Below are 19540 nucleotides of genomic sequence, written 5' to 3' on the forward strand. Positions count from 1 at the left end.
TGAATGAGTAATTGGACTCAATTAAGGCAGCATTCATTGGTTGGAATGAAAACCTGCATACACACGGCCCTCCATGGCACGAGTTTGACACCACTGCATTTGAGGGTCCCATGCATAGACCGTAGGCCCCATGCACTTCAGTTCATTGGTCCCGTGTCTCTCCTTGCTTGCCGTATGTTTTGTGAATGATCTTGAATGGCACATGCGCAGTATTGTGCTTTTCGCCACATTCCGCGCCTGAACGCAAAGCCTCAATCCTGTACACAAGTTCTCGTTGCTATCTGTGTAATTGCAACGAGGCGCCTTTCACGTTCTTCTGGAGAATTAATCTGTGGAAAAACTCAATGTTTTGGGAAAAATAAACGAGCTACGTCTTCGCACCTAACATACTGACCACACTGTAAGTGGGTGCGCTTGTCGTTTGAATGGGGCAAGTAATTTCGTCTAATGTAATGTACGTAGCCAACTAGTTGCTGTTAATCTGCGGTTGCTCAGCTATTAAGGTATTGTTTTGAAAGACAAAATTAATTCAGACGGTTTGGAAAAAGAATGGTAAAGAATCCGCGAATCTGGCTGAGCTAGGTTAGGAACTGTCCAATGTAGCATGAGTAATGAAACATGGTGAGCAACAAAGTATAGATTAGCTGGCTAACGTTAGCTGCCTACAATATAGGTTTGAGCTGCGGAAACAGGGTTATACCTGGACGTTAGCTATGGATGCTAACTAGCGTGCTAAATTTCCAGGCTACAGGCCCTAGTCTGAATCCATTATAATTCACCAATCTATTCAGTTAAACCAGTAAATGTTATGTGATTACTTTCACATTCGCCATATCCGAAATGAATGGCTTCGAGTTAGACCTGCTCACTAGCTTCAATCGTAACGTTTCTTCGTTGCATGGTAAAGTTGCAAGCTGTCTATGTTAGCTTTTTGTTTTCTCGTTCGTTAGCTGCATGCTGTGGTACACATTAATGCAGAGCAATTGAACGTTGCCAATCGCATATAAACGTGCTATTTTGAGATTAAGCTAATGTTAACTAACTGATATTTTAAGTGTAGTAGTTTAACATTAGCTTGCTAATATGTAGCAGCCATATATTTGAAATCTACATCCAGTATCAACAAGTTACATTGGACCTCACAAACATAATTTAATGTAGTTTGCTGTATGTCGTAATTGTAATTATAAAGCTAAAGCTTATATATATATATATATATATATATATATATATATATGTGTAACTTTGTATTTTTATTAAGTCTGGGAAGATAGACACAGATATGTGGGCAGTGAAATGACTCATAAGAGTCTTATTGACTGCAGAGGTCTATTTAGGTACCAGATGGCAGGACATGTAGATTGCCTGATGACTCCACCTCTGAGGAATCTTAAGACTACAGAGGTGAAGGATAGTCTTTTTAAAAATTAAGTGAAATCTATTATAATAGATCCAGAGAGTGAACTCATATTACAGACATTTATTGAAGCAAAGGAGCCTGCAACCTGGTGAGTTTATAAGATTACAACACCCCTCAATAACTGAGAGATGGCAATTTGGACAGGAGGAGGGTGATGAAGGGCTGGAAGTAAGATGCTAGAATGGTGCCAGGAGGTGGCCATTTTTAAATCTGACAGAGACATGAGGGCAGGGAGCAAAGGCAGAGCTTTGTGCTTGTTATATCTATTTATGTGCAGTTCATTACTTATAGAACTACATTTTGTGCTTTAGAGTAAAGCATATAATTTTGTGTATTTATTCAACCATAGTTACTGACAGACCAAAGTTTTAATTTCAGGACTCTGTGTATTTGCATAATGTTTGTACCACTAAAATAGTGTTGAAGGTAACCTCAGATCCCCTTTTGCCTTAATCTCCTTTCTAGTTGCTGAAATCAAAGCATTTCCTCATGTTTAATTTATGTTATTCATATGCTTATCTCCTCCCTGATTGCTAGTCTGAAAGTGCTGCCTGGCATCCAGTCCCTTCTGATCCACCTACTTTGTTACCATGGCAACGGAGGAGAAAAAGCCAGAGATTGAAGCGGCTAAAACGGCATCTGCATCATCTGCCTCAGCAGGCCAGAGCAAGGTACCGTGGTAACAAAAATTTCCTTCCCCGCCATCACCCAGAGTGCAGCAGTTGCAAATGTAATGTCGGGTTAAAGGAGATACATGACAGGTCTACTACGTATGTATTCCAGGATTTGGTAATGAGTTTAAATTTAACTTCCCTGATCGGAGGAATGAGGGCATGCATAAAATCTGCATGAGAGGGAATGTGTGGGTCAGTTGTGTGGTGGGGTTTTACACGTATGTTAATTTAATGTACTGTTCACATGCAGTCAGCACCTGTGAAGCCAAACTACTGCCTGAAGTTCACGCTCGCTGGCCATACCAAGGCTGTCTCCTCAGTCAAGTTCAGCCCCAGTGGAGAATGGCTGGCCAGCTCTTGTAAGTGTGTGCATGCGTGCGTCTGTACATGCCTTTGTTGCTGTATTTTTGTACCTGTGGATGCTCTGAATTGTGGGTTAGACTGTCTTATTTAGAACTGGATCAGAAATTGAGTCCACAATCTGAGGAGGCAAAAAAGACAGCAGGCACCATTTGTAGCATCATTGTAGCACCACTTCAGATAAAACTTCTGACCCTTATGTCTGTGGAGTTAGGTCAAAACCAGGCCAGCCCTCCACAGTGAATGTCCCGTTTAGAGACAATGATAGTTATGATTTTTGGAGAAGCTTAAGTGGAGTGCGCTTTTGGTGCTTTGATTGAGACAAGGGCAAAGGGTTTATATACAGACTAGATATATATAATGTTGAGGGACAGGAAACTGTAAACCTCTTTATTCCAACAGCTGCTGATAAATTGATCAAAATATGGGGAGCCTACGATGGGAAGTTTGAAAAAACGGTGTCTGGACACAAGCTGGTGAGTCTGCTCATGTCAAGCTGCGGCTGCTCGGTTTTACCTGGTCTGTCTGTTTTGGGTGGGGATAAGCGCCAGAGATTTGGCTTATTTATATTCTGTCATCACAATTACCTGTTGTGTGATCTGCACATAATGCTGTGTTACCAATCTCTACCCGTGGCGTCCTGCAGGGTATCTCGGACGTTGCGTGGTCCACCGACTCAAACCTCCTGGTTTCTGCGTCGGACGACAAGACCCTGAAGATATGGGACGTGAGCTCGGTGAGCGACTCTGCAGCAGGCGGTCTAATCGGGGCAGTATCTACAAAGGCTTTTATTTTACAATCTTTAAATCAAGCGAGAGTCAATCAGCAATGATCGTACTGGAGTTTGTGGGAGCTCCCTTCTCTTTGGTAAAAGAGCATCCATGTGCTGAACTCCAAATCAGTGCTTTGAGATTCTGTTCATTCTGAGCTGAACAGACAGGTCTGGACACATGATTGCATTACATCAAATTACATTTATTTAGCAGACACGCTTTTCCAGGAGGACTTGCATTGAAAGAGAACATACCTCCGTAAGTGTATCAATGTATCCACCAGAGTTACATGAGCAACAGTACTATGCTTGGCTAAAGAACATTCCCAGACTAGCGAATGTAAGCACTATATGTAAGTGAACTTACAGCAGGACTGCCTAACCCTGTTCCTGGAGATCTGCTACCCTGAACGTTTTCGTTTCGACCCTAATTTGGCACACCCCATTCCCCGGGAGGTAATCTCCTTGAGCTGCTAATTAGTAGAATCGGGTGTGCCGAATTAGGGTTGAAACGAAAACCGACTGTGTGGTAGAGCTCCAGGAACAGGGTTGGGTAGCCCCGACTTAGGGCAAAGGTGTAAAATAAGGTGTAAAATAATGACGCGTGAAGATATGCGTGCAGGCATAGACACACAGGTATGTCAAGATACAAGTGATCCAACAAGCGTTTTAAAGCTCTCATGGTTCTGTAGGGGAAGTGCCTCAAGACGCTGAAGGGCCACAGCAACTACGTGTTCTGCTGTAACTTCAACCCCCAGTCCAACCTCATTGTGTCGGGATCGGTGAGTCCATTTTTGACTGCATCACAGTTTTATCGATCAGCACCATCATCCTCTACTGTTTCGAAACCGTGCAAGCTCAATGCCGTTAGGGAGTAGTGCATTGGAAGCTGGGCACATCGCGTGACACCTCACTTGCATTTCTCCGCAGTTTGACGAGAGTGTGCGCATCTGGGATGTAAAGACGGGGAAATGTCTGAAGACCCTGCCCGCACACTCTGACCCCGTCTCTGCAGTGAGTGTCACATGACTTGTCACATGCGTTTCTTGTGCTGTTTCATTTGTGTGCTTGTGTTGCCTCCTGCTGCATTCAGGCCTGCGGGCTCTTATGTATCGATCGTGTTTCCATTCTAGCATTTTATTCTTTATATTTCCCAGTTGCATTTCTAATGTTTCTTGTTTTGTATGCTCGTCTTGCTTATATGGCTGTCAAAAAATATTCGAAGTTCAAAAACCACTCGAAAATCTTTTTTTTTTTTTTAATTTCGAACCTAAATTTGAGCATTCGAATATTACTTTTGGATCCCGCATTTTGTAATTAACATGAATATACAGGCTTTAAAGTAATAATATCGAAGATTTTAATTAAAATAAATGTCTGTTAAGTTACTATCTATCGCCGAATTAGGTAACACAATGGTGATTGAGCCTATTAATTTATATTATTATAATAATTTATGATTAAAGAACTGGGTGTCTGTGGCGACATTCCCGGGAAAAAGTCATAAGTGGCGCATAGTTAGTGATGCGTTTTCCATCACCCATCAGTGGTTGGTCCGCAGGGAGGGTAGACAGAGCAAATGCAGCAGGCTCGCTCTTGAACTCACTTGTGCGTGAGCGGCGTACTGTTTTTTCCGGTGTCTGCTAGCGTTACAATAACAGGGGGGGGGGGGGACCCTAAAAAGTTTTTGTGTAACATGAGAGGTTATATTATTTGTTGATGTAGATTTCGTATTACATTTGATGATAATGTAACGTTACTAAATTACAGAGCCTAGCTATTTGCACAGCTAACGCTAGCTACCGGACCATGTCAAGAAAGGCAACATTAGTTTAGACAAAGTTGCGCACAGTAGCCATCTCTCATATCAGGTAACGTTGCGTTAGCTAGCTAGCTAATGTAATTAACACAATCTAATGCCAGCTAACAATTAGAAAAAACGCTAGCTAACGCTACCGACCGGTACCGATCTCGCAAAACATCTCTCGAATAGCTAACTAAAGGTCAGTTCAGATCAATGATTCGTAACGAGACGGATGCAACTTGCAAAATTCCAAGACGTCTGATTGTAAACATTCTAAAACTGCACTTGGCGATTTGACAAGGTGGGTCTTTTGAGACCCCAGGCAACGGCTTCAGACGCTCTGCAACTAACCAGTTCACACCGCTGCAATTTTCTCTGCAACATTCTAAAACCGTTTCGTCTTGTTGCAAATCATTGATCTGAACTGGACTTAACGTTACTGTTATTTACATTGCCATAAAGTTCATCAATATATTATAATATATTATAATGATCGGAATAAAGCCGTCTTTACACAGAGCATTAACCCGGGGTACAGGTGGAGCAGAGCCGGGTCTGATGTAAAGATGTCAAGCTGGAGAAAACTAAATAAAAGAATGCGGCAGTATGGATTAGCGTTGTTATTATTTTATTACGCTTCCTCATATGTTCCTTCAGCCTTGATGTCCTTTTTTTGATGAAATCTCCTTTGTTTTTGTTTTATTATTCTTGTTCTGATTGCTAATTTAACACCCAGCTCAGCTCTATTCTCGAACAGTTTAGCTAGCAAAACCAGAAACCAGCTAGCAGAAACACCAGGGGTAACATTTTGCAAGGCAGTTGTTTCAAAAATATCACACAACAATCATTCACGAGACTGTTTATTGTGCACGAGATACATAATTTCACGAGCCACAGCGAATCCCGCAAATTTTTCTCTGCAGTGTAAAAAATGTTCATACCGGGCAAAAGGTGGATAAAGAACGTCTGTGGAAATTGATCATCACTAATTCTACCGCAGGTCTGCTACAGTATTTTAACCCAGCTGGCAGTGTAAAGACAGCTTAGGTTAGCCTAATGTTAGACAATAAATGAGTATGTACATAACGTTACTTTTATAACAACCATTTTTTATTCAGTAAATAGTAAGTGTTGTAGTTGGCGTGGCCCAGGTGCCAACTGACTGACGTCACACAGGCGACACTGGTTGGATCTCTGGGAAGTGAGGTCCAAAAACACACCTGCAATTACTGCTTTTCGCCGTTGGTACCACCAAAGAGAACGAAACGGAAATCTTTGAGATTGTAACTTTAATTTCATGCGGCGAATCATGTTCATGCATGTTTCCTCTGCTAACGTTACTTCCTCAACAAAAAACGTTCTGCCCTGGATCCAGAGCAAGTGGATCGTTTGGTTTTCCTTGCCAATAATCATGATACTTTCAGCTCCATGGACACCTAACGTTACTGGTCAGCCAGCCTCGCAAGCCAGTCTCTTTTTTCACTTCGTTCAACAGATCTGGTCAGCTAACAATTTAGGCTAAATAATGTTCCCATGGCAGGCTATGTTTCCTTTCTGTTCTGAAGATTTAGATAAAATTGGATGATGAAGGAAGTTAAACAAACCAAACAGAGTAAGTAATTAATGTTGTTTTAGGCCACAGGTATTAGGCGTTTGAATAGTTTTTGTGTTAAGAAATAAACAGGGATTTCCTATAAACAATAATTTCCCTATTATTGTAATTAATAAATGCCGAGTTGTGGCAAATTACATCCACGAGAAAGTGCTTTATTCATTTGCGCATTAGGCTATAGAAACTGCAGGGGGCTCATTTATAAAATGAACTTGCGTGCATACGCAAAGTGAAGACCTGACGTGGAGCCACAACCTTTCCACGGTCAAATCGAGTCTTGTTGAAATTTTATAAATCACTACTTTGACGTGATTTTCTACATACGCGCCACAAAGTTGATCTAAAATACGTTTTATAAATGAGGCCCCAGATGTAGTAACCTAGTATGAAAATTCACCAATGTCCTCTATTCTACTGCCTGCTTGTGGAAAATAACGCCCAGGCCAGTTTGGAGGGAGCGTCACGTGCATATTGCGCCCGACAATAAGCAGCTTATTTTTGTGTATTATAGGCAAATGATATTCGAATATATTCGAACTCTAATTACAAAAGCTAATATTCAAACTCAATTTCATGGCACTTTTGACAGCCTTACTTGCTTATAGTGACTCTTTGTTGATACTAGTTATGATGAAGCTTGTACACAAAAACATTCAGAATACTCAAAATTTCTTATTTCACTAAATGTTTTAGTTTTGAACTTAGATTTTTAACAGTCATTAATTCAAAAAATGATATTTCTTTGTTAGAAAAATTGAGTTTTAACTTTCTCACTATGATGTGTAGGTTTGAACTAATGAATGTTAGTTGACATAACTTCACCTCAAAATTTAAAAAAATAAGTTAAGCTTTTTTAAAGAGTAATAATTGCAGGTGTGGATAATACAAATGCTTTGGTTTGACTATAATCTTGAACACTGTCCAAACCTGTCTGACTGGTTTTCACTTGTCTTACTTCTTACTTGGCTTCTTTCCTCCTCCTCCATCTCCTGTCACCTCCAGGTTCATTTCAACAGAGATGGCTCCCTGATCGTGTCCAGCAGTTATGATGGCCTCTGGTGAGGGTTGCCGTTTGCAAACTTGCTGGTTTTCTACTTCCCATCACAAGGGCTTGATCAGAACTTTCATTCATTTGTGTTTTTGAACAAGATGTACAGGGTTGAAATTGTGATCAGTGGTGAGGTGCAGACTCTTGGAGGTGGGGGGAGTGGGGGTGGGGTCAAGTAGAAAAGGATTTAATGTTAGGGAGAACATTTTACAGCTGTGTTCTTGCGATACATGACACATGGAAACAGAGCTTCTCCCCTCTTTGTCTATTACAGTCGGATCTGGGACACAGCGTCGGGACAGTGTCTCAAAACGCTTATCGGTAAGAAACGTCACTAACGGTCAAGTTCACTCGGAGGCAGCTGGTGTGCTGATGGCAGCAATAATAATATGCTGTGAATCCTGTGTGAAATTTGTGTGTTTCGTCCTGATGAATTAGAGGCGCTGAAAACCCCAATATTTTATGGTCCTCCTGTTCAGATAGAGGTGGAAAATTCAAGTTTATAAAGTTAAAGTGCTTCTTGGTATTTTGTTCTAATGACCGCAGTTTGCTAATTAGCACAGTTCTTCAGCCAGGAGGTATAACTAATTAGTGAAGTCAGCTGGCCGAGATCATGGGTGGAAGAAACACATGGCAGGGCTTTTACTTTGTGACCCCTGATTTTTCCACCTCTGTATTCAGGTGGGACGCTGACATTGTACCCTTGATCTAAAGGTACAAAAACTCAGCTGCCTCTAAATATACGAGATGGTATTAGTCTGCTAATAAAATGTGCTATGGGCCAGAAATTATGCCACATGGTCTATGCTGAACAGTGAAAATATTTGATTTGTCTGTGAAGAGCAGTACTCAGTGGAATTGTCTCTGCTGAAAAGTGTGAATTTGATTAGTCTATATTGAAAAGCATGTATTTAATTGGTCTGTTCTGAAAAGTGTAGTAGCCCTGGGTGTTTGCTTACATAAGTGATGCTCTTTTATGCTCGATTTTACACTTAGACAGGGCGCCCTGCAATTTTCACAATTTTAATTTTGAGTCCTAAAATCTAACTGAGTACAGAAATGGTTTGTGTTCTTTGTTGGATTACTGAAGCTGATTTCCGTGTTGATTTCAGATGACGACAATCCTCCCGTCTCATTTGTGAAGTTCTCCCCCAATGGAAAATATATCCTGGCAGCCACCCTAGACAAGTGAGTAACTGCCCGTAGTCTGTCCTATGACATCTGTCTTGCAAAACAGAATGGATGTTAATGATCCTGAAATGATGAGGATTTGATGTGATTCTGAATTAAATGAGGATGGGATTATTTATATGTTTTAGGTTAGGATTTGGTTTATTTGTGTGTGTGTTTTACATGAGGATAGCATAGAGATTTTAGATGTGGATTAGATATGATTGTGGATTATGTGAGGACATGATAGTAACTAGATTGTGGATGTGCGTTAAACATAGATGTGGCTTGGATGAGAGTGTGATGGTGATTGAGGATGTGGTTGTGGACTAAGCAGGACTGTAAATTAGATGAAAGTGGAATGATTGCAGCCATGCATATGTATTGGATGTGGATGTGATTGTGAAGGCATATTATTTGAGGATTTGGATGCAGATGTGGATCAGATAATGATGTCACTGGATTGTGTGAGGACTCGATACTGAGTGTGCATGTGGATGTGGCTGCAGATTAGACGAGGGGTGATTGTGGTTTAGCTGATGATGTGGATGCTATCATTATCTATTTGATTAGATACGTTTAGATGAGGAATTGAATGTGGGTCAGTTGAGGATGGTGATAATGTGAATATGATTATGGTTTGAATGATTTATGAGGGTTTACTGAGGGTTGTTAATGATTAATTGATGATAGATTATTTTCCGTTACAGATTTGAGTAAAATTAAATTATCAAATTGATCCATTTTTGGTCTCAAATGTATCAATGGGTGTTTTGGTGAAATTAAGTTAAAATTTAATTTCTACACAAGCTGGTGCACCGTGACCTTGTGTAGCATGCAAAGAAATGTTTAATTTACACAGAGCAAGACCACTCAACCGTGAAGTGGGCAAATGAGTCCAATATGGGGAAAAATGGCTGTGTGCAATACTGTAATGCAATTTTGAAGGATAACACCCCAATGATCCTTTTAATTATTTCATAATTAAGGCTGTTGTAGCAGGCTGTGGAACTGTTACAGCAAGCTAATATTATGATCACTGGTGTGCTATTTCACTTGGGAAGAGAGTTACTTGAACCTTATTAAAATGTACCTAAACCACCTTCATAATTTTATTTTTTGTTATGTTATGTTGCTTAGTTTTTTTTTTTTTTGATATGACAAATAGCTTGGCCTGTACTCAGATGTGTTTCGATGTTTCAGTTAAGCTTTGACTGAGGGAAAGCATGCATTTTGTATTTTCTATGTCATAATCTATAATGAGATGTTTTGTTAATGATTAATAAATCATGATCATTAATGTTAGTGGACATTGATCAAGGAAATTCCTTAATTTTCATCCCAGTTATGGATTATATATGAATGCACATTGTCGTTGTTAAGACTGAACTCTTCTATTCCTTTGCCAGCACACTGAAGCTTTGGGACTACAGCAAAGGAAAGGTGAGTCGCTTGACAATAGAAATGCCATGGGATAAAATTTTACCTGATTGTTTTTCTACTGAATGTAACTCTTGTTTCAGTGAAAAAAAAAAAGTAAGTTTCCAGTTTGAGTCTCCCTAAAATTATGTCCTTAAGCACCTCCTAATGTATGAAAGTTCTATAACGAAACAGAAAAAAGTTTGAGGCATATATATTTTGAACCGCCAGCAGGTCAAATACCCACCAAAGATGGCAATATAAGGGCCATTTCTTTCTGTGCAGCTTTGCTGCATATGTTTTCTGTTTTTTTCTGGGAATGCTCATAATGAGCAAATATGACCCACACAAATGACTTCTTTGAGTGCTGTTGGGATGGCAGGTATGCCATCCCGCCAAGTTACGCCTTTCAGCGAGGCAAGATAGCTTATGTTGTTTGTAGTACAGCATCTGATATCAATACTTTTAATGGCAGGCCCAGATTTTACCAGTTTGAATGAATGAGTTATAGACAGTGTATGTCTTGTATGTGTGAGTAACTTGGCATTTGTGTACGTTGAAAACATGTTTTTTATGAGATTCATATTAGCAGTGCACCAATCGGTGCATATATATCATAATTAAATAAGCAAATGCAGGGTTTCCCCCAGAAAAGTTGTTAGGCCCGGTGGCAAGTATCTTTTCATGGGGCCAAGTGTCTTTTTTGATGGGGGCCCGGCGCAGGCCAGCGACAGGCTGATGGCAGCATTAAGGTCGGGCCCTATAGTTTCTGTGATAACATAATCACAGACGGAATCGCGGAATTGAGAATTTAAAAAAGCTATAACACAGATTCCATAGGGCCCTACATTAAGTCAGTGCTAAAAGCTGACCGGTGATTTGAAAGTATCACTACGTAATGTGAATGTTGTTATAAATAAGTCATTTATTCGACCACATTTTAAAAAATCAACTATTTGCAGCATAGCATAGTCTTACAAAGAATCTGACAACAATGTAGAGACTGGGAATGCTGTGTTTTCAACAACAACAAAAGAAATTAAATTAAATTAAATAATATCAAAGTTTTTGCACTCTACAAAAAACGTTCTGATTGGCTACTGATTCTTACAGCCTTGGAATGCGGGGCACATTTCAACAACAACAAAATAAATTAAAATAAATAATATCAAAGTTATCGCTCTCTACAAAACACTTGTATTAAAGTCCTGATTGGCTACTGAATCTTACAACAAGCCCCGGAATGCTGGGCACATTTAAATAGGGATGGGAATCGCGAACCGGTTCCAAGTTGTCCTATTCATCGGAATCGTGTGGCTTCGAGCTTATCGATTCCGCTTATTGAAGCCAGCATGTTTTTAGGACAGATGCGCATTGAAAACAGTTACGTAATGCCTTGGGGGAGGCACATACGCAGGCAGCCTCTCTCAGGTGTTTGTTTTGGACAGCAGCTGTCACAACAAATTTGATCCGGGCTGCCAGCCTTGATACATTCTGTTGCGATAAAGATTCTAAGACAACTCAGCAATTTCTCTGGATTAACGGGTTATTTTTTAGCCTGAAATGCGATCGTATTACTAAATGGCTACACGTGTCATGTAATGTGCAAGTAGTTGGCTATCTCCCTGGATATGAAGTAAATGTTTTCACCAATAATTAATAATAATAAATGCGATTTTATCCATGGAAATAGCTATACAAAATAAATGTTGTGTTTGCGATTGCCGTCGTAGATGTCAGAAGAAATGCCACTGACAAAAAATAAGTTTGCTCTCTTTGCTGGGCACATTTCAACAACAAAATATCTATGTATCTGTGCTACTGACTGTTTGGTTAGCTAGCTAAGTTAGCTAAATGACCACGTTGTCGTGCACATCAATGTCATCAAGCTAACATTATTAATAAACAAGTGAAGTCGTTATTTCGATGGCAATAATAAATCATGTAATGTTACAATGTATCGAACGTTACCTCCACACTGCTTAAGTTAATATAAAAAGAATGTACTTACCGACAAGATGAAGTGATAACACAGTTTATAATGAGGTTAGTTAGCCTACTAAAGAAATGGTGCCTTGCTGGGTACCGTTAGCTTGTGATAGTTGGAAGCATAAAGTGTTGAATGTCACTCTATGCACAATGAGGGTAAAGAACAGACCTGCTGTTTTCCTATAGTGCGTTCACGTTTTAACCAGCGGATGTCGCTGGTGAGCTTTCCAACCGAGCCGCCCCACTGTAACTGTAGCTTAAAAAACATCTTAAAAATACATTTAAAATCCCCGATGCTTAAGCCCAGCGGGGGGTCAATTTAGGCCCGGCGGGCTTGCAAAACACTGGCGGAAACCCTGCAAATGTCATGTTTCATAAATGGTAGCACTACACCTTATGTTATGCCAAATGTGACATAACCAGCAGTGTCACATGCTTGTTGCTAGGATGCTAGGCTAACTGCATAATAACTCATGATGTCACGTCATGTTATGAAACAATCCAAATGGACCTGTGGGAAGTCTACATAATATCTCATTATGAAGCCATTATGTCATGTTTATGAAGGCATTACATATTCTATATAAAGTCTTCATGAGAACTGACACTTTGTTTACAGCGTGACTGTGATACACAATAAATTTAATTATAAGACCGTTTCATTGTCATTGTGCAAGCATTGGCATTTCTGCTGTAGCCTTGCATGACTGACTTGTACTCTGATTTGTCAAGCTCTCGTTTCTGATTTGTCAATGGCACTGACATCCGTTTGATGTTAGTTGTTCCTGTTCCAGATGCACAAGATTAAAGTACTGTGTTGAAATATTGCTGGAGCTAAAAAATAAAAATATAATACATTAGACCAGTTGGAAAAATTATTATAAGATTAAGTGTGGTTAAATGTGGTGGCTACCTAGAACAGCACAGATTACTGCAACATGCCTGGCACAAAGTGCCTTTTTTTTATAACATCTCTGTGTTCCATTTAATCTTCTAATCCCCTTTTCAGCTGATGAAAATAAATGGTGAGGATAATGGTTGTTTTCAGTCCATCTGGGTATGTCCCTTGTCCAATACCTGTCTTTTGCAGTGCTTGAAAACCTACACTGGCCATAAAAATGAGAAGTACTGCGTCTTTGCCAATTTCTCTGTTACTGGAGGGAAGGTGAGTGAATTGCTTAAGTTATTATACTCTTGAATGAATATTGAGCAATGTGCTGTTGTAACCTTTTTTTATTTTAAATGGGTTTTGTGTCTTTAAAAAAAAAAAAAAACCCACAGATGCGTGCATGCATGTGTCAGCTTCAGGTTTTGAGAGAAAGGGAGACAGAGGGGGTGTGTGTCCTTTTTTATTGGCTACGGACACGTGTGATTGTTTCACTGCAGTGGATCGTCTCTGGTTCAGAGGACAGCATGGTATACATTTGGAACCTGCAGACAAAGGAAATTGTACAGAAACTGCAGGGACACACAGGTGAGAAAAGAGGGTGGTTCAGTTTAAGTGAAACCCTCAAGGGTGTCTGCTAGCATCCATTGAAAGGCAACCAATTTAAAAGTTAAAAAAAAATCCTCTTAGTAGCCCAAGCTCTCTGGTGTTGAGGTATTCAACAGTGCTGTGATTAGAGAGAAAGTGACGCTGGCAGATGTTTCTATTTTCTTGTAAATTCTCTGGTTGACACTTACTGCGTTTTTTTCCTGGTGTGTGCAGATGTGGTGATCTCCACTGCCTGCCACCCCACAGAGAACATCATCGCTTCTGCAGCGCTGGAAAACGACAAAACCATAAAGCTGTGGAAGAGCGACTGCTAAGCCCCTCGAATCCGCTGGATTTTATTTACATTTTTTGTTGGAAAAGAGGACTTTGCGGACGGAATGAGGCTGAGCCCTAGAAAATATGGGCCAGGCTGCCCAAGGAAGGGCAGAACCCAGTCCGGGCTGAACGGAACCACCAGCTAAGCTAAGCTTCCAGCAAGCCTCAAAAGACCCCATTCACATCCCACTCCACCCCCCCCCCCCCACATCTCTTCAGGCCTTATTTTAACAGTGTGAACTTGATCTTTGTGTTTCATTAAAAGCAATTATAGTTGTAATCAGTCTCTTGATGAAATAGGCTAGCTTTGGCTTGAACCTTGAACACAGTTTCTTGCACAGTTTTGCATTGGCAAGACTGTAGCCGTTTGAGCATTGTTAGCTTTGCAAGTGCTAAGACATTTCTGTGCTAATCTCAGTGGTTGGATAGCTGTGCCTGCTGTAACGTGGAGTAGAGGCTGGTGCAGGTGAGAGGTACACCCCTTTAACAGGTCTGCACGCTCCTCACAACAGATCAAACAACACTCCCCTCCCCAAAAAAATAAAATTAATCCCTAACCCCCTGGAATGTCAGGGTTGTGGAATGGAGACTCCTATGTATCAACACATTATGGTTAAATTAGAAGGGAAAGGAGCGAAAAATACACACACACTTGAATACATGTTCGTGATTTTCCCTTTTGGTGAAAGTGGCCAATAATAGGGTGAGAAATTTGGTTTATAGCCCCAAAATAAGGTGGTTTGGATAATTTACGCACACAAGTAGTTTTTGCCGAGTTTGTTCTAAGCAGAAGGACTTCATGCATCTATTGAGTGGACAAGATGGTTTTTGCATCCATGCAGATAAGGTAGCCAGACACCTTTTTATATACATGTCCTTGTCTTGTTATAGCACATAGTCTACCTTCCAAAAGTATTCTGTTAAACAGCGGTGTGATGTTAAACAGTCTGGTTGTTTTTCTGAAATTCTGTGTTAAACCCATCACATATGTTGTATTAACTGCTGAAAGCATTTTTATTTTATTTTCGTGATGCATATTTCTCCCACAAACACATCTGTCCGTGAAGGAGCCTCTTCTTTCCTGTACTGAGCTGGCATTTTGATAGCATGCTTGTCCCGGTGCTGAAAGGGTAACACTTTACTGCTTCCATGCCTGATACCGTTCATTTGTTTTTAAACAGCCACTGCTGTGAAATGCAGCGGTTAGGCTACATTTAGTAATATCTCCACAGTTACAGTATCAACCAACACCACCTTTCATTCTCTATTCTGCTGTGATGGCAGTAACCTAGTGACAATGCCATGATTACCAAAACATGGTGCGCAATGTTGTGAGGGTCCACTGTGCATGTGATTGTTTTGTGCAGAATACTCTACTTAAGCTAACAATCAGCTGAGTCTGAAGTCGTGTGTAGTTAAAGCTCTGCAACATCACGTTTTTCTTTAAACTTCAAGGCCAAAACGGACAGTACAAGCAACTACAGTGAGTGCGGGACTATAAAACGTTGATACTAGGCCAAGTTAAGGGGTTCCTAGACCAGGGAGAGAACATCTGTGTACATTGGCTTTTATTACATCCTTAAATTCCAATTGGTTGAGGGCTGTTAATAGTTTTTACTTAGACACTTTACATGTTTAGTGAGGGATTGCAGACGTATACGTATAGTTACAAAAAATGTTTATGCCGTCATCATGTAATGACTTCAAAGCAGTCATATCTGACATTTGATTTCATTTTCTGTAATGTGCTGTGGCAAATTTTTTTTTCAAAGGGTCACACTTTGCACTGATTAATTCATTGATGGACCTGAAATCAGTGAGTTATAAATGCTGAATATATGGACTGATAATTGAAGCTTAAACCATTTGTGGAAAATGAATTGTTAAAATATAAAATGTAAACAAGCCTTACTGATTGAAATCAGTTTCACCACCAAATTATTGAATTGATCTTAAGTAACTGCATGGAACAAAAGTCAGAATTCACGGAGGTTCCCCAGCACCTGTTTTGGGAATCCCTGAGATATACGTTTTTCTTCCGGCCGGCTACTCAGCCAGCCATCTCACTTCACTGAGAATGTACGGTGTCCTGCCTTAAAAATTGAGTGAACTGTATACATTTGACAAATCTAGTAAGCACAGAAATCTAAGAAATTCAAAACTTCCTCATTATTAACCCCTTAGCTCACATGCCAAATCTTGCCAATCCTTGCCCATTTAGGAGGTACCCTATTTAAAGCTTTAGAACTCCAGATGTGAACACCACAGAGACTTGAAAAATGGCTTAAATGAAGCAAGACATTTGTACAATTTACAATACTAATGCAGATCAGTTTATATTCATAATTTTGGAAGAAATAAAGTACCACAAATGCAATTGTCTAGACAAAAAAAAAATGAACTTGCTTTTTTAGTTTGCAATGAAATACTGAGAGATTGCATATATACAGCAGGCTAAACTATATATGTGCTGGATCAAAGACTTCTAGACCACAAGTTCATAAAATCTAAGGGTGGATATGTAGAACTACTATGATGTATGAAGCAAACACTAAGCAGTGTACCCAGCGTCTCCAAATCTATCCAAAATGTCTAAATTATGCATTGCTGTAAATCACAACATATTCACGTGTTTCACTACAAATCAACTGTTTTGACTCAGGAAACTCACTGTTGCATCATTTTCAAGTGGGAATTACAAGCTTTCAGTCAGTACGGTGGTCTAAAATATCTAGGGGCCCAAAATCCCTCTAAAAATAAACAAAATGCTTTTTGTCCATTATAAAGCATATGAGCCCCTTATGAAGGTTTAAGATGAAACATTGCTATCAGATTAAAAAATAATGCAAAAATAATGTCACACAATGTGGTACAGTACCTAATTGTGTAATAATTAACTCTTGTATGTATTTCTATACTTTGTACTCTTGTATGTTTTCTTGTATGTGGATGGGACGACATGAAACCAATTTTCAACCGTCCACCACGTTTTGGCAATGTTCCAACTGGTAAATGGTAAATGGACTGCATTTATATAGCGCTTTTATCCAAAGCGCTTTACAATTGATGCCTCTCATTTGCCAGAGCAGTTAGGGGTTAGGTGTCTTGCTCAAGGACACTTCGACACGCCCAGGGCGGGGTTTGAACCGGCAACCCTCCGACTGCCAGACAACCGGTCTTACCTCCTGAGCTATGTCGCCCAACTCTCACGTCATCACTGTTGCATGCTTCACAAAAACTTTTTTACACTACTAACTAACGCTTACGTTACAGTGTGAAATATCCACATTATATAATACCACTAACCTATTTAAAGACACTTAATTTCAAAAATAATGTATATAACCAAAATATTTTGAGCAGTAATACTTTCATAGCAATGATGAAATCTTATCTATGTTCAGTAGATGGAGACAGAGACAGTAAATCAATGATACTGTTCTATTAGCTTCTGTTTTTCTCCAGAAAACGATGTCAGTTAGGTCTATCAGCAAATGTATGGCTTAGCTATGGCCAGAAGCCCTCAATAATAATTGTATTTTCCAAGAAATTATGAAAAATCGTTGAGCACGTTTCGTTAGGTGCAGCGTCTTTTACTGCGACCACAGAGTGAATATGATGTAGTGTTGTGTCATTCGCGAACGATTTGTTCAAAAGAACAAATCTTTTGGGTGAACGAATTGAACTGAATCACTTCCTGAAACGATCCGATCATTTCTCAGTCAGTTCAGTGGAGCTTTCAAGTCAGTTGCGAACGAATGTGAACTGGTCGTTCACTGACTGACTATCGTTTGCAGAACTATCAGTGATTTGTTCACTGAACGTACTAGGGATGTGATGGTACACTGAACTGACGGTACAGTTCGTATACACGGCTTCGTTCCTCTTGCTGGTAGCGAATGCAAGGAGCGAGGAGTGTGCTGTTTATTTTCAATGAAATAAGATTTTTTTTTAACGTCTGAAAGAAGTAGCCTACTATTTTATCAGCTAGCCTACATTTTATGAGAAAACGATGTACGCTATCTACTTAGCCAACGTATAGCCTATCAGATATACCAGTTTCTCCCTGCCCCCCGTCCCATCAACCGCACCAGGTGACACCAACCCTACTGACGCCACTGGCTCCGGTCGAGCACTGAACGATTTGGTGAACAAATCTTTTGAATGGCACTTTCTAATGATTCAGTACACTGAAAATAACTGCTTTGCCCATCACTAATGCGATGTTAAGAAAATTTTCGGTTACGCTGACCTATAAAACACTATTCCAAAAGCAAAATTAGACATGTTATACATTGTTAGAAAGCTTATACTCTCACCAACTGAATAAATTAATTGTCAATCAAGCCAGACCGTACTAAAAAGGGCGACAACACTGTAAACAACACGTGTGGTATTACGCACAGCTGTTTTGGAAGGTACCCGAGGCATCACAAATGCACGTATATTTCACAAACGGATTGTCCAAGACAATATATGACCACTCACTCTCAAAAGGGACATCTCTACGTGTAAGGTAAGCCAACGGTAAGGTTGTATATTTAGTCCCAGATATTGACTGTAGAATGACATGGTATTTAAAAAAAACTTTTTCTCGTTTATTTCGTTATTCAGTGAGCAGTGTTTTCACTGCTGTATTGGCATATCTTAGGGCTATTGTCGGGATAATCTTGTTGCTATGACGAAATACAATTTTTTAGTGATGAAAGAATATTTTTTATGAATGCCAAGATAGACAATATTGTCCATTATGTCATGGGTGAGGGCTGTAGTTGTATATGGGACTGCAGGGAGGAGGTGCGTGTTAAATGAACAACCAGAGCGACAATGGTGACGCTGTGAAACTCCGTATTCAGCATAGTTGTCGTATCGTCTACTAATGAAACTAAAACAACGCATTTCTGTTTTTAACTCATAGGCCTACTTTGGTTGCGGTAGCACGAATGTCTGAGTTCAGTAGGCTAATCTTGGCATGCTGGCGTGCCGACCACTAGGGGCTTTGCACTAAGAGGTTAAGGTAGGAGAGTGTTACGGCCTCAAACACAGTTGGCTCTACCATGAGGCAGAAACGTATTAAAAGGATGCCACACCGAGTTAAAATAAACAAGAAAATAAATTTAACAAAACACAAAAATATTCATAAAGAGGAAACAATAAGAGCAGGGAGGTCTGGCCAAAAAGAACAAAAGGATGGAGAAGCCCGGGCCAACCACGCAGTGGGCCATCGGACCCAAGACTTCTCCCTAAACTAAAAAACAGAAAAAACTAAACTACAACAATAAAGCCACAAGAAACTAGACTACCAGACCTCCCTCCCCAAAAGAAAAAGGGAAAATAGGGAACTTGGACAACTAAAAACACTAAAGGGGAAGAGGGACCAAACAAAAGGGAATGCTGCCAGCCAGGAGTCTCAGTGTAATCTAGCCCCAAAGAATTTCTCAGCCTCAGCCTGATGGGGCGAC

General features: G+C 40.0%; 1 protein-coding gene across 1 annotated transcript; it reads left to right on the forward strand.

Moving 5' to 3' along the window:
* Positions 1 to 207: 207 nt before the first annotated feature.
* LOC118206915 (WD repeat-containing protein 5-like) lies at positions 208 to 15989 on the forward strand. Its single transcript, XM_035380085.1, has 14 exons — positions 208 to 400; positions 1958 to 2091; positions 2345 to 2453; positions 2857 to 2930; positions 3101 to 3190; positions 3919 to 4008; positions 4157 to 4240; positions 7645 to 7700; positions 7965 to 8011; positions 8803 to 8878; positions 10270 to 10303; positions 13359 to 13433; positions 13655 to 13742; positions 13977 to 15989. The coding sequence occupies exons 2-14, from the start codon at positions 2011 to 2013 to the stop codon at positions 14075 to 14077; spliced, it is 1005 nt and encodes a 334-aa protein (XP_035235976.1). The 5' UTR covers positions 208 to 400; positions 1958 to 2010; the 3' UTR covers positions 14078 to 15989.
* Positions 15990 to 19540: the final 3551 nt, after the last annotated feature.

Source organism: Anguilla anguilla, chromosome 10 (assembly GCF_013347855.1).
Source record: "Anguilla anguilla isolate fAngAng1 chromosome 10, fAngAng1.pri, whole genome shotgun sequence".
NCBI classification, from domain to species: Eukaryota; Metazoa; Chordata; class Actinopteri; order Anguilliformes; family Anguillidae; genus Anguilla; species Anguilla anguilla.

Coding starts and splice junctions, on each gene's coding strand:
- LOC118206915 (XM_035380085.1), top strand. CDS start 2,011: ATGGCAACGGAGGAGAAAAAGCCAGAGATTGAAGCGGCTAAAACGGCA. Junction 4,241..7,644: donor ACTCTGACCCCGTCTCTGCA/GTGAGTGTCACA, acceptor TGTCACCTCCAG/GTTCATTTCAACAGAGATGG. Junction 8,012..8,802: donor GTGTCTCAAAACGCTTATCG/GTAAGAAACGTC, acceptor TGTTGATTTCAG/ATGACGACAATCCTCCCGTC.